The sequence below is a fragment of the Diadema setosum genome, chromosome 2, assembly GCF_964275005.1.
Source record: "Diadema setosum chromosome 2, eeDiaSeto1, whole genome shotgun sequence".
Lineage (NCBI taxonomy): Eukaryota > Metazoa > Echinodermata > Echinoidea > Diadematoida > Diadematidae > Diadema > Diadema setosum.
The window spans coordinates 88784-102500 of NC_092686.1; the positions used below are offsets into that span (position 1 = coordinate 88784).

At 36.9% G+C, this 13717-nt stretch overlaps 1 protein-coding gene across 1 annotated transcript; it reads left to right on the forward strand.

The window, feature by feature from the left end:
- The first annotated feature begins 2320 nt into the window (after window positions 1-2320).
- Window positions 2321-12205, forward strand: LOC140238524 (uncharacterized). The gene is made up of 6 exons (XM_072318430.1): window positions 2321-2466; window positions 4281-4467; window positions 7977-8076; window positions 8546-8730; window positions 11427-11555; window positions 12026-12205. Exons 1-6 carry the CDS (start codon window positions 2321-2323, stop codon window positions 12203-12205), a joined length of 927 nt encoding a protein of 308 aa, XP_072174531.1.
- The last annotated feature ends 1512 nt before the right edge of the window (window positions 12206-13717 follow it).

Genomic DNA, 13717 nt, shown 5'->3' on the forward strand with positions numbered 1-13717 from the left:
TAGAACTAGGGAGAATGGCATGTCTAAATACACCCTTTGCCAGTGCAAGGGTATGTCGAATGTGCAAAAATGGAAGCAGTAGGATGCCTCCTTTACTCCCCCGGTACGTGTTTGAATATTTGGCAGAAGGGTGTATCATCAGATTCACACTTTAATAACTTATCCTCCTGCCAAATGTCGGGGTGTATTGAGAGAGGTGTATTGAATGGGTTTATTAATCATCAAACTTCGCACCCAAACGGCTGAATTGTGTCTGATTTGCAATGATAAAAAGTACAAAGAAAACATATACTACACAAACAAGGTCAGGAAATAAACTTATAAAGACGATTAAATCAATTCATGTCAAATCACTTTTTTAATCGAGAGATAAATACGAAATAAATTGAAATTGAAATTGAATTGAGACCAATTCATGTAAATCTGCTAAAAAGCTTTGCTGGTTTGTATGAAAAGATAATTAAAACTTTGTTTTATGCCATATTAATAAAAAAAAAGTTAACGATAAATTGGGTCAAAGACTAAGAAAAAAGAAATACTGAGAAATTTTCAAATACGTAATTTTACATTCTTTGCCAATCTTGTGAAACTGTCGAATACATGAAAAGATATCAAATCAAAACTTAAGTTATCGTGAACAAAAAATTAATACATGTAGTTTATTTCTAGTGAAGATACCAAGATTTGCTGAGATACACGATATAGTTTGCAAAAAATGCATGAGCTGAACGTGACGACTCTAAGGTTATGCAGAACAGATCGAAGTAACAGAGAGTAAAGCGTGCAGATAAAGAGTACACGAGCTGAGAAAAGCAGCTGAACGAATTAAAAACACAGGCAATAATTATTATGGCAACATAATAAAAGTACAGATTATAAAGAATGCACGTGCTACTCTATAATTTATGTGAATAACAAAGCAATGGGAAATGGTTGAAGTGGCTTAAAGCTGCGTTGCGTGAGAAATTTGAAAGTTGATGTAGGGGATGCTTTTATTGGTGCGCCATTTCCCTGCAAAGAAACGTAATTTGGTCCCTTTCGCGTAAAACTTTTTCATTTTCTCCCCCACTCTTTCTTCTCCTCCAAGTCAGGTTTCAATGACGTAGCATTTGCAAGATTTGCAAGACTTTTCCGTGCACTTTTCATGATGTCAACTCTATCACGATATGTCACCGTTTTTACCAGAATATGTCTTGGTCAGTCATCAACTCGTTTAACTTTGGTATTTATGCCAAACTTTTCCTTCATGATCTTCTCCACAATCTTAGGGTAATCTTCCCGAGCATTGTCTTTGACATTGTCCTTGGCTTCAAGGACGCCCACGATGTGGAAGTTGTTCCTCGTGGAGAAACGTTCGGAATTGTTTACTTCAACAGCATGACGGCTGATCTAATCTTTATGGATTAAACTTCCTTTTCCATTTCGCTGCTGTTACCTTTTCCTCCAGATGTTTGTTCCTTTTTTTCCGGTTCGTCCGCTCTAGCACTCTGGTATTGCACAGCGCTTTCCCCATTATTTCTATACAGATGTTTGTTTTGAAAAGAGTAAAGTACGTCAGCGGTTGCAAACTGGAAGTTGATATGGACGCATTTTTTTTATTTTTTTGTTTTTTGTTTTGCAATAACATTCTTGTCCAAGGAAGTAAGCACTGTGCGGGATTTGAACTCGGGTCTTCCAATCGGGAGTTGGAAGTCTTATCCACTATGCCACAGCGCCCCCACAGGATTTAGGATTTCATAAGTTATAAATCATCAGCCTCAAGTGTTCGTTCTCCATTCTTTTTTTCTTTTTTGTTTGTTTGTTTATTTGTTTGTTTGTTTGTTTGTTTTTTTGTTCCTTAAATCATTTGTGCATGGTTGAGTTCAAAGGAGAAAGTCTGAAACAAAGTCTATGTCAGTTTGCTTGTTTGACCAGCACATGCATGCGTATATTTTATGGAGGGTTCCTGTAACGGAAACAAGCTTTTCCACCTATACGGGAAGTTTGAAAACAGTCGACTCGATGCCTGGAAATCAATCAATCCGAGTCGTGGTCTAGCGGGTGAATATAAAAATACGATATTTCAGGTAACAATCATCAGCCTTCAATACAACCACGCTCTGAAAAGCATTCTTCAGTTTTTCGTTTCCCGCCATTCTTCGTCCTCATTACCTTGAGTTCACTGGTTGCTGCGAGCCGAGTGAAAATCAGTCAAGCACACCTTTTTAAGGTCAACTACTGTATTATCAACCTCACTACCTGAGTCTAAGTGAGCTCGATTATCGATAAGCAAGACTGTCCTTGTTTAGTGTAAATGCTAAACTCCCAAGCTCTGACAGGCATGGAGAATCCGATGTTTTCGGTGGACTCCTCCTCCTCAACGGCTGTGGACTGTGGAAACCACCAAGAACAGGTATCTTTCGAATACAAACGATTTGACATCAAAACCCACTCCAGGTGCCTGAAGGACGTTCTGAAGAAATACAGGTATGTGATATCTCACGTTCCAAAGGTGGAAAAAACAACACACTTAATTGCTTATAGCATGATCAAGGTGTATCTGGGTGTTGTTTTTTTTTTTTAGAATAAAAAAGGTAGGAAATACATAAAGAGACAGAGGGGATTGCAAACTACAAAGTGCTTTTGAACAGTCCCCTCCATTTCCGACAATTTGCCTCTGAGTTTACCATAATAATATAGTATTTATTTGTTTCTCTGTTGATAATTTACCTGTGTCTTTATTACATGTTATTATTTTTATGACATTGTTGTACTAATTTCGTGATATTATATGTATACGCAAACAATAATTCATTGATTCCCTAATTTGTTGGAGACGAAATAAAATCAACTTGAACTTGAGAGAGAGAGAGAGAGAGAGCAGTGTAGCTTTAGCTCCTGTGCCAAGTCTTAACTATTGATTTTTTACACGTTTCCAATTCCCCTATTATCACAACATTGGTAATTGAATATCAATTTTAAACGCTTTATTGAGAAGAATGCATTTGAAACTGACATTGTCATTATGTAACTTGCTCGACATGAAAGTGATGCATTCAATATATAAAATGAAAACACACCAAACGCAGCGTATAGAAAGAATTTCTTTATACCTATCATTACTTGTTGTGTTGCGATTTTTGATGTTTGGAAAAGGAACACATTTTGTATTAGGAAAGAAGTATCATTATCAACATGCGTGGCTGTTCTGTCGGGACATATTTATTACAGTGATCGAGGGCAATATAAGCAGCTAAAATTCGAAACGGTTTCAATTCAATTAAATTATTATCACTTTCATCGATAAAAGTAAACATGTAGTACATTATAGTGATGCATTTATCAATGCAACTGTTAAATGATTTGAATATAAAACAAAGTATTTGTACGGATAATATTGTAGCGACAAAAAAAGAACAGTGCACATTTTGCCATGTAACCAGTGGTAACAAAAAGCAATATCGTAAATATGGCGATGAAAAAGTGTTTCACTAAAAAGTCAAGCTCTTAGGACGTTTATCATTAGAAAAAAGCAACAACATCGTTACACCGATATAAAGTAGTTATGCAAAATTAATCTATGAAGCATTGAAAAATGTCATTATTCATATTCTATGCGATGGTAGTGATAAAAAAGCATAATATTTACAGTACTTGTTTTAAAATGCAAACAAAAAGCTAACTCAAGATGACATGACAATGTTACTGTTACACTATTCATTGGACCGTGTGCACCGGGAAAATGTGGTGACCACACAAATATATAAGAAGTACCCTCATATATAGGTAGTACCCTCATTTATATTACGAGTACCCTCAAGACGACTCTTACGTTGCAACTGTGAACAATAGACAAAATAAAGGTTGTTACCGCGATGGAATTCGTATCAATATGTCATTGCTTCTTTTGTTCAATGTTCTATTAAAATAATGTTTACTTCCCTATAAAGTATATACAAGGTAATATACACAACGCTTACATTATGGGTAAGAATTCACACAAATTTCGATGATAATATTTCATGTACAATACAGATTCTTAGTGTTCATGGTACGTCCTGAACAAACCTAGACAATCATAAATCTAATGCAGTCACAACAGTCGAGTTCATAACGGTTGCTTCTACATATAGATGACCTTTGATAATGAATACAATTATAACCAAAAAGTAGTCTCTGTTGCTGTTTGTGTAATGTGAGCTTCACTATACGGCGATTTTTATTTTCAATTTCTTCTCTTCGCCGCTCTTTCTTGCTACCCCCTCCCTCTCTTTTTTTTTTTTTTTTTCATCTCCTGACAGATGGGTCCTACCGTATTGCACTGTAGCCGCTGTCCTCATTGCCTGCGGGACCCTAGTGGGCCTAATAGTGGTGAGCGCCAAACTTAGTTACACAAGCTCCATACTACAGATACAAGCTGAGGACCTCAAGACTCTCAATCAGACCCAAGTCACCGGACAGTCCAGGATTGCGCCCAGCAAAGAGCAGGTACAGACGCAAGTTTAGCGTGCTTAGCTAAAACTACAGTGGTCTGACTGAGCAAAAATGAGTAAAGACGAAAATGCTTTACCGTGAACAGGAATATGAAATGACGACACATCTATCCAGACATTATTTGTACACATCAACGTATAGTTTCATATATATGGGCTTAAAACCACATGAATATTAGTATGTATGTCACATAGATGAATGCATGTTGATAGATTGTAAATGACTCGTTTGGCCTGTATTAAACCTTCTCCTTTCTTCAGAGTTGGTTTGCTGAATAACCAAAGCCGGTCGCAATTCAGTGTTGCAGCTCAATCGCACAGATCATACCAGTGTTGACACCCTTAAATTGTTTATTATACCATTCATTCATCCGGATTTTTGTACGGTTATGTAATTCAGTAATTTTCATGACATTAAATTTTTTTTTTTTTTTTTTAATAAACTCAAATGAAGATGGCTGCAGCCAGTAATAATGTCGAATGATGAAGTCATAGGACCCAATTATGACACTTTGATGGTGACGGCAGTTTCAGCACACACACACACAAAAAAAAAATATAAAGAAGGTGAAATAAAAAAAAAATACTCAAGGGGGGGGGGGCGTAAGATAAATTGCGTGAAAGATAGCATCAAGCAGAAAAAAACCACCACTGTTTTCACTGAGTCAATTAAGGTTTTCAAGTCTTTTTTATATCATGAATAATCGCAAAGACTATACATTAAAAGACTCAGGGAAGTTTGAAGAATTATTCAAAAAAGTATATGGCAAAATTATTCATCTTCCCAATAATCAGCAGACTGCAAAAAGAAATTATTTTCAGACATTAATTCTGACAACAACAGATGGCAGTAAGGGTATGAGTCTAAGGTGAGTGAATTGAAAGCGTGAAATATCTTCTGGTATAATCGGTGTGTTATACCTTTGTACGTGTGTGTGTGGCTGACTGTTTGGCTTACTAGTATTTGTCTCTTTTAATTCTTTCATTCAGTAGTGGCTGTGGATTATCTTTCGCGTTATCTTCACTGTCAAAAGTAATTGACGGGGAGAATAGTTTACTGACACAAACAACAACAACAACAACAACAACAACAACAACAACTGTGTTGCCATGTATGAACCTATCTGTATGTTTTCCTGGACACTAGCAGGTTATGGTGTATAGGAAGAATGATCGGTATGAAATAGTACCAATATTTTATAAATGCCTCTTGTTAGCGAGAACAGAAAACAGGATGCCGGGACAGGATGTAACCATGGAGCTGAAAATGATTGTCCTCAGCAATGTTTCTAACATGTTTGTAACCAAAGCCATGTTCGCAAGGAGATATATAACCAAACTATCGAGGCCAAAAGTGAAATCTGTAGACTCCACTGTGTGCCAATAAACAACATCCTCAACAATACTCAATATACTCCACTGTGTGCCAATAAACAACATCCTCAACAATACTCAATATCAATTTAAAGTCCAATGTTTTCAAGTATTATTTGGTGAATAGGAAAATCACACTTTTCCCCCTCCATTTCTGGTGAACATTTATTTCATTTACAAGCGGACATAATAAGATATGATAAGATAGTGATGAGATTTTGAATAAATTAGACTTTAACGATTTCAGAATATTTTGCGTGATCCTAGGAAGATATTCGCTAGAATAAAGAAATAAACAAAAGGAAAATGGTCACATCCATTATACAGTGATGTCATGCTCTACAATCAAGTAACCTTTACTAGGGTTCTGACTTATAGACCCCTAACATGTTTGCATTCCTTATCTTTTCAACTAATCCTTGCATGTTGATTACATCCAGCAGAATCGTTAAAGGTTCTGAAATGTTGAAATGAAAAATAACAAACATTTCCTGAATTCTCGTCTTTAGCGAACATTTGGATTGATTTAATATCAAATGTTCTTCTGTGTTTGTATATCCTCTCTTCCCAAAACGAAATGATCATGATTGATCCTTGGTGCTAGTGACCAGTCATTGAACTTTGGTACTAGTGGCTAGTGATTGATCCTTGGTACTATATCTAGTGACCAGTGATTGATCCTAGGTACTATTGACAAGTGATTGATCCTTGGTACCAGTGACCAGTGATTGATCTTTGGTAGTAGTGAGTAGTGATTGATCTTTGGTAGTAGTGACCCGTGATTGATCTTTGGTATTAGTGACCAGTGATTGATCTTTGGTAGTAGTGACCAGTGATTGATCTTTGGTATTAGTGACCAGTGATTGATCTTCGGTAGAAGTGAGTAGTGATTGATCTTTGGTAGTAGTGAGTAGTGATTGATCCGTGGTACTAGTGACCAGTAATTGATTTTGGTAGTAGTGAGTAGTGATTGATCCTTGTCACTAGTGACCAGCGAGTGGTTGATCTTTGGTACTAGTGACCAGTCATTGATCTTTGGTACTAGTGACAAGCTTTTGATCCTTGTTATTATTGACCACTGATTGATCCGTGGTACTAGTGACCAGTGATTGATCTTTGGTAGTAGTGACCAGTGATTGATCCTTGTCACTAGTGACCAGCTAGTGATTGATCCTTGGCACTAGTGACCAGTCATTGATCCTTGGTACTAGTGACAAGTGATTGAACTTTGGTAGTATAGTGACCAGTATTGATCCTTGGTACCTATACTGTAGTGACCAGTGATTGATCCTTGGTACCAGTGACCAGTAATTGATCTTTGGTAGTAGTGAGTAGTGATTGATCTTTGGTAGTAGTGACCAGTGATTGATCTTTGGTAGTGGTGACCAGTGATTGATTTTGGTAGTAGTGACCAGTGATTGATCCTTGTCACTAGTGACCAGCTAGTGTAATTGATCCTTGGTACTAGTGACCACTGATTGGTCTTTGGTAGTAGTGACCAGTGATTGATCTTTGGTAGTAGTGACCAGTGATTGATCTTTGGTAGTAGTGAGTAGTGATTGATCTTTGGTAGTAGTGAGTAGTGATTGATCCGTGGTACTAGTGACCAGTGATTGATCTTTGGTAGTAGTGACCAGTGATTGATCCTTGTCACTAGTGACCAGCTAGTGATTGATCCTTGGTACTAGGGTTGTGACTTATACGACTGTACCGAAACAAGTAGCATGATGTGAGTTAATTAGCATGATGATCTCTTGCTACTGGCTCCATTTCAACTCATTCTTAAACTTTAAAACTTGAAATAATGTGCTTTTAAGTGGTTTACCTGTCTGCTATTCTAACACCTGCCTTTCAGAGGAAGACGCTATTTTTGTTGACAGTAAAAAGTAGAGCCTATTATCACAGTGGTACATGTATGAAGAGAGAGAATGATCGAGAGAGAGAGAGATAGGAGAGAATTAGTCAATGTGTGAGTCGTTTCTTAAGTGTGTGTCCAAATCCAAAGTTCCTTTCATGTGTATCTGTCGCTATCTGATAACTTGGACGCATGTATGTGTTCCTATTATTCCTTTTACACGTTTCTTCTGTTGATAAGACTAATTATATCTTTCTTTCTTTAAATGATGTCAGGGACCAGCTGATGGTAGATCCCAACTAGTCTCTTCAGGAAACAACTACATTCGTTGGGGTGTCACGGAGTGCCCCGATACATCATCTCTCATCTATTTAGGTAATAACCAATTACTTTGATCAACGAACTACAGTAAAAAAAAAAAAAAAAAAAAAAAACTAACTACTTTATGGAAAGCGTGGAATCATGTACATATCCATTAAAATCGAGATAAACTTCGAAATAGCAATATGGTGTCTGTAGCATTGGACCCTTGAACAAACGAACAGGAGTCCTAGCTCCTACCTTCGATAGATAAAAGCGTTCGAGAAAAACAAGTGTCAGTGTTTCTTTACTCTATCTCACTTTTATTAACGTTATAATGTTTCATACTTACAAGAGCTTGTTCTCTTCCAAAACTAACCGTATTTGCAACGGCAAGATGAACCAGAGAGAGAGAGAGAGAGAGAGAGAGATAGATGATGGAATAGAATGGCTGTGATATTATGTTCTGTGATATTTGGTCCCCAGCGTTAATAACTATTAACCTTATTCTTTGTTTCATTCTCTTATAATTGTGTACATGCAGGAGTGACAGCCTCTGGAAGCAGCGCTACGCAGAATCCAGGAGGTGGCAGCAACTACCTGTGTTTGACCTCTGACCCTGAATACAGTATGGTCGTGGGTGGACGACAAGATGCGCGATCAAAGATCTTCGGTGCGGAGTACAGGAATGGCATCAATTTCGGCCACCAGACAAATTTACATGGTCACGTGAGTACAGCTCAATACTTTCGAGGAGCTAACATTGCTCGTCACTGCCAATTACATGTATTCGGACAAGATATCTTTCTTTCATTCATTCTGATCAGGATAAGGATATTACAATCCCATTCCAAAGAGTATCCTATTATTACACCTATACATTTACGGGCATAGAAACATGGTTCCCTAATGAACACTGAGCACACTATCAAGAGGGGACAACATGAGTTTTTTTTCATTCGAGAACTCGCCCTAATCAACGAAAAACTGACGTTATAGTCCACATGTATCTTTCACAGTTATAGAAATCTAAAGGGGACCACAAAGTCTCAATTAATTTTAAATCCTTTCCTAGTCAGTCAATTGTTGTATTGTATTTATTCAGACAAATTAAAAACAGCATGTCTAGGGGTGCAAAAAAAGGTACGAATACCCATGCATGTCTGCACCCCTGAAGTACATCATCACCAAATTAAGCAAATTAAAAATTATGATCGGAACATTGAAATACAAAAATCTAGATACATATAGGTATAGATATAATACAGTTATTGTAAAATGACAATGAAATCAAACTCTGGCCTTCGGAACAGCTATATATTGCACAAAAAATGGGGAACCAGTATAAATATGTAAATAAGTGATATTGCAAGAGAGGAATAATCATCTAAAACAACAAACCATATTGCAGGGCATACTAGCGGAATATTAAAACATGGATGAATATATAAAAAAAAAGTCTATATCATAGTATATACACATTAATATTGCACCAGACAAAATAAGGTTAGAGATTCACCAAATGAGACTTATATGTTATACATAATACATTGTAAAATGAATTCACATACATAAAAACTGTCTTAATAAATATTTAAAGCGAGAAAGAGATGTACTGGCTACAATGTTGCTTGGCAATGAATTCCATTCTTGTGAAGTCTTGAGATAAAAAGAACATTTGAAATAATCAGTTATTGCAAACGGGATATATGCTTTCTTAATGATCATTTCTACCAAATCTGTTCTCTCGTGTAATTCTTTGTTGTCCAGTGTTCACTATATCATTTATCATTTTGTAAGTCTGAACATTATAAGTCTGAAATACTTACGTCTTGTGATTAATTTCGAGAATTGTATCTTTTGCAACAACGTATCATAACTTGTTCCCCAGTCACGAAACAATAATCTAACAAACCTCTTCTGAACACGCTCAAGTACGTTAATGTGAGATAGTCTGTATGGATCCCATGCAGCAATCAAGTATTTAATCTTACTAGAAAGCAACTGTGAAAGAGTCACCCCAAGTGAACACTTTTGAAAGATCAGTGTAAGGTTGTGGATGCCTCTTGTATTCCTTGATACGAATTTGTTATAATATTGTTTTGATGAGGGATAGCCTCATTGAGCCATTCGAAGCGATCTACTGGTGCCTGTCCGCCAAGTAGACCCCAAATTATGCCAAAAGCCTTCTCACGTATCCAACTTTAGTTTGTGTAACTGTTGCAATAGTTCATAATCGATTGTATCATACGCCTTGATGTATAATCTTGTAAGGTATCAATGGCATATCTGAACGTGTTCATGGTGGATTTTGCGGATTAAGTATTTAAGAAGTTGGCTGATTTGAAGAAATATTATCAGAGAGTTATATTGGAGATCATTAGTTCGCTTTCAAGAAGCAGTGTGCATTTTGAGACTTATTGTCCAATTAAAGTGAATGACTCATTAGTATGTCTTATTGGTATTATAATAAATGGTAGTCGTGAATATGAAGACATTAAAACTAAGACTTAAAAATTCGGACCAAGCTTTCTTCTAACTTGAAGGATTGGCAAGATTTTTGCATCATGTCAAGAAAATCAATGGTATAACTGCGTGGAAGTTTATCAATTGCTCTTAAGATTTGGCCTACTAGTATATCTCCTAATTTGGAATTGTTACCTGTAGACAGTTAGAAAGGAGGACTCTTTGAATGGAGTTATGTAACACAATTCAGGTATAATTTTGTGATGAAATTTCTAGATGTATAAGTCAACGGTTCACCCAACGTCCGTTATCATAGTTTCTGTAGTTAAAACGGGGCCCAACCAGATAATGTATATAAAGATTTGAGTGAGTTATCTGCCAGGTTTGTCATACAAGCTAATACAGAATATTTGAATTAATGTGTTAGAATAGTAGGGATAACTACTGTTTTGTGGCTTTTCTAATGGTGAGATGACAAGCAATATATGAAAAGGAAATAAGTTAAAGTATTGAAATGAAACTTTTGTGTGCATTGCTTTTCAGAGCTATACGTTGTAGGCCTATACCGGAACGAAGCTTTAAAATACTATATTTACCATCAGTAACTCTTAACAAATCAATAAGGTAAATTCTTTTATGGATTTCACGAGGACATGTCATGATGGACTGTAATATTCGGTTCTTGATGTCCAAGTAGAGTAAACGGGGGGGGGGGGGGGGGGAGGGGCAAGGGTTAATATTCAATAGCGAACTTTAAACTTTAGGCTTCAGACTTTAGACTTAAGACAACGCTAATTAGGCAAAAATGGTGTTCTGCTTCGCAGATCTAAAGATCACTACTGTACATCTCCACCTTCACCACCCCCTACTTCTATCCTATGCAGTTTTCAGAACGTGATGACAACACTGTGTATGCTTTTCACTTAAGTTTCTGAATTGTATCCCTCCACACTCTACAGGACGTGCCATGTGTTTCTTGTTTGACGAAAGGCCGACAAAATATTCTCATGGTCCCTGGGACGGCAAGTTGTCCGACCAACTGGACGAAGGAGTACAACGGTTTCGTTATGGCTGCCAGACACAACCTGGTAAGTGTCATTTTTTTTTTAATGTGAATATATCCCTCTGTAGATTAAACTGCTCCTTTAAATAGCCGTAGTCAAACACACACACACACACACACACACACACAAAATGGATCTGATTTTTTGGATAATACAAAACACCTAGTGAGTCAAAGTGCTGCAAACTGAGGCACTGGTTTCTCTACGTTCTCTATGATAGGTCCTAGGCATTGATATTCATTATTCGAAGTGCGTGTAGCAATCTAAAACGTAACTCGTAATATCAACCGTTATAAGCTCGATTAAAGAGAAGAGATTCTGTCTTTGAAAGTGATATCGGGGGTCTTTGACAATAGCCTGGATCCACGTCGCAGCAACTCAGTGTTGTGGTTCATTTTTAAAATGTATGTTAGTTTGAATGCTTGTTCATTATGAAAATCATTGCACTCCCATTGCACTCCCATCATGTTCTACCTCTCCTGTATATAATAAAGATGCGAACGTCCTACATCTGTGTGGATCATGATGCCGTCGAACGACCGGGCACATCGGCCGAAGATGCGATGAGCTCAACCCTTTTCCCCGTAGAGGGCATATGCGGTACAGGCGGTGGCTTACCGTGCAGGCCGTATGTTGACGGATATGAACTTCAATGTGTTGTATGTTCACTGTAAAGGCACGGTGATATGAAATACACAGAACAGGACATACGAATACCTTGTTGTAGCCAAAACTGTTAGTATTATTGCTGATGGACCTAATAAACTACCAAAAATGTGGTTTCGTTTAACAAGATGCGAATTATTCAAATTCATGAAATTCTTCCGTCGAGAAAACATCTCAACGGAAGAATTTCATGAATTTGAATAATAAAGCAGTACCCTCTGCATGCTATAAGGATTAGAACCAACACTTGATGTCGGGCGAAAACTCGGCGGTCTAGTGGAGATGACGCCTGTCCGGTGATCAGGAGGTCGTAGGTTCGAATCCTGCTCGAGTATGTACGCCCATGATTTTTTATCATGGCTACTACTAAAACATTGATCAGTTCAGTGCTTATTTACGTCGATGTAGGGCAATTTGTCAATCAGTTGCAAAGATGCGAATTACTTTTGGACCTTAGCGATGTCTATAGATGAGATAGAGAGATAGACAGAGAGATAAACAGATAAATAGATAGATAGATAGATACATTGTAGATAGACAGATGCTTTTTGTAGACAGAAATCAGACAGATCGATACACAAGCGCGAATTTAATACATGGTGTCACCAACTGCTTGGACGATATCTAATTTGGTAAGTCTCTCATGATCAAACAATTACGATTAAACAATTGTTACAAACAGAGCCTTTTTGTTGTATACCAGCGTCTAATGGAAGAACACCCAAGTTAGTCAGGCTTAGATGGAAGTAATACATGTTTAGTCTTAAAAAAAGAAGAAGATAATCTGGGCTCATTTGTTATCTTTCACTTTGTATCAGATGTATGATCAGGCCAGAGTGCATCAATGTTCGTCAGTATGAAAAGGGTACTGCTTCGATCTATATAATGATATCAAGTACAAATTAATCCACTCAAGGAATTTGTTCATATAGTTGGACTGACTCGCAGTGACTCAGGGATCTGTACACACACATACACACACACACACTCACACACACGCACACACACACACACGTCCCTAATGATGGCCATGGCGACGAAAGGCAACCTATTTGTTACAGTATATTATACTGACTTACAGTACCACAATACTGACAACGGATGAATTATTATCGAAGGACATCTCAAAATGGTTGAACATTAATAAGTTGGTCTTAAATGTTTCAAAGTGTTAAAATATGATAATTGACAGTAAACAAAGATTTAAGAAAAGGAATAATGTAAATGGTGATTTCCATCATGCATATATGAATGATACAGCCTTTAAAAACTCATGTTTTTAAATATCTGGGAATGTATACTATCGAAAATTTATCGCGGAATATATAGGCATATTAATTGTATTCATCAAAAAGGATAAGATGTGAATTGTTATTCGCAGCAAAAAGCATTGCTATTTCATAAATCGGTTATTCAAGCTCATTTTCTTTTTTTTTTTTCTTTTTTGGTGCAGAGAACCACCAACAACAATGTAGACAAGTTGAAAATTCTGCCAATTAAAATAGATCCATTAGGGCAGT

Excerpts from the sequence above, each read along its gene's own strand:
- LOC140238524 (XM_072318430.1), top strand. The coding sequence starts at position 2,321 with ATGGAGAATCCGATGTTTTCGGTGGACTCCTCCTCCTCAACGGCTGTG. Across the intron at positions 8,077-8,545 it reads ATCATCTCTCATCTATTTAG|GAGTGACAGCCTCTGGAAGC; the intron begins GTAATAACCAAT and ends GTGTACATGCAG. Across the intron at positions 11,556-12,025 it reads TGGCTGCCAGACACAACCTG|ATGCGAACGTCCTACATCTG; the intron begins GTAAGTGTCATT and ends TATATAATAAAG.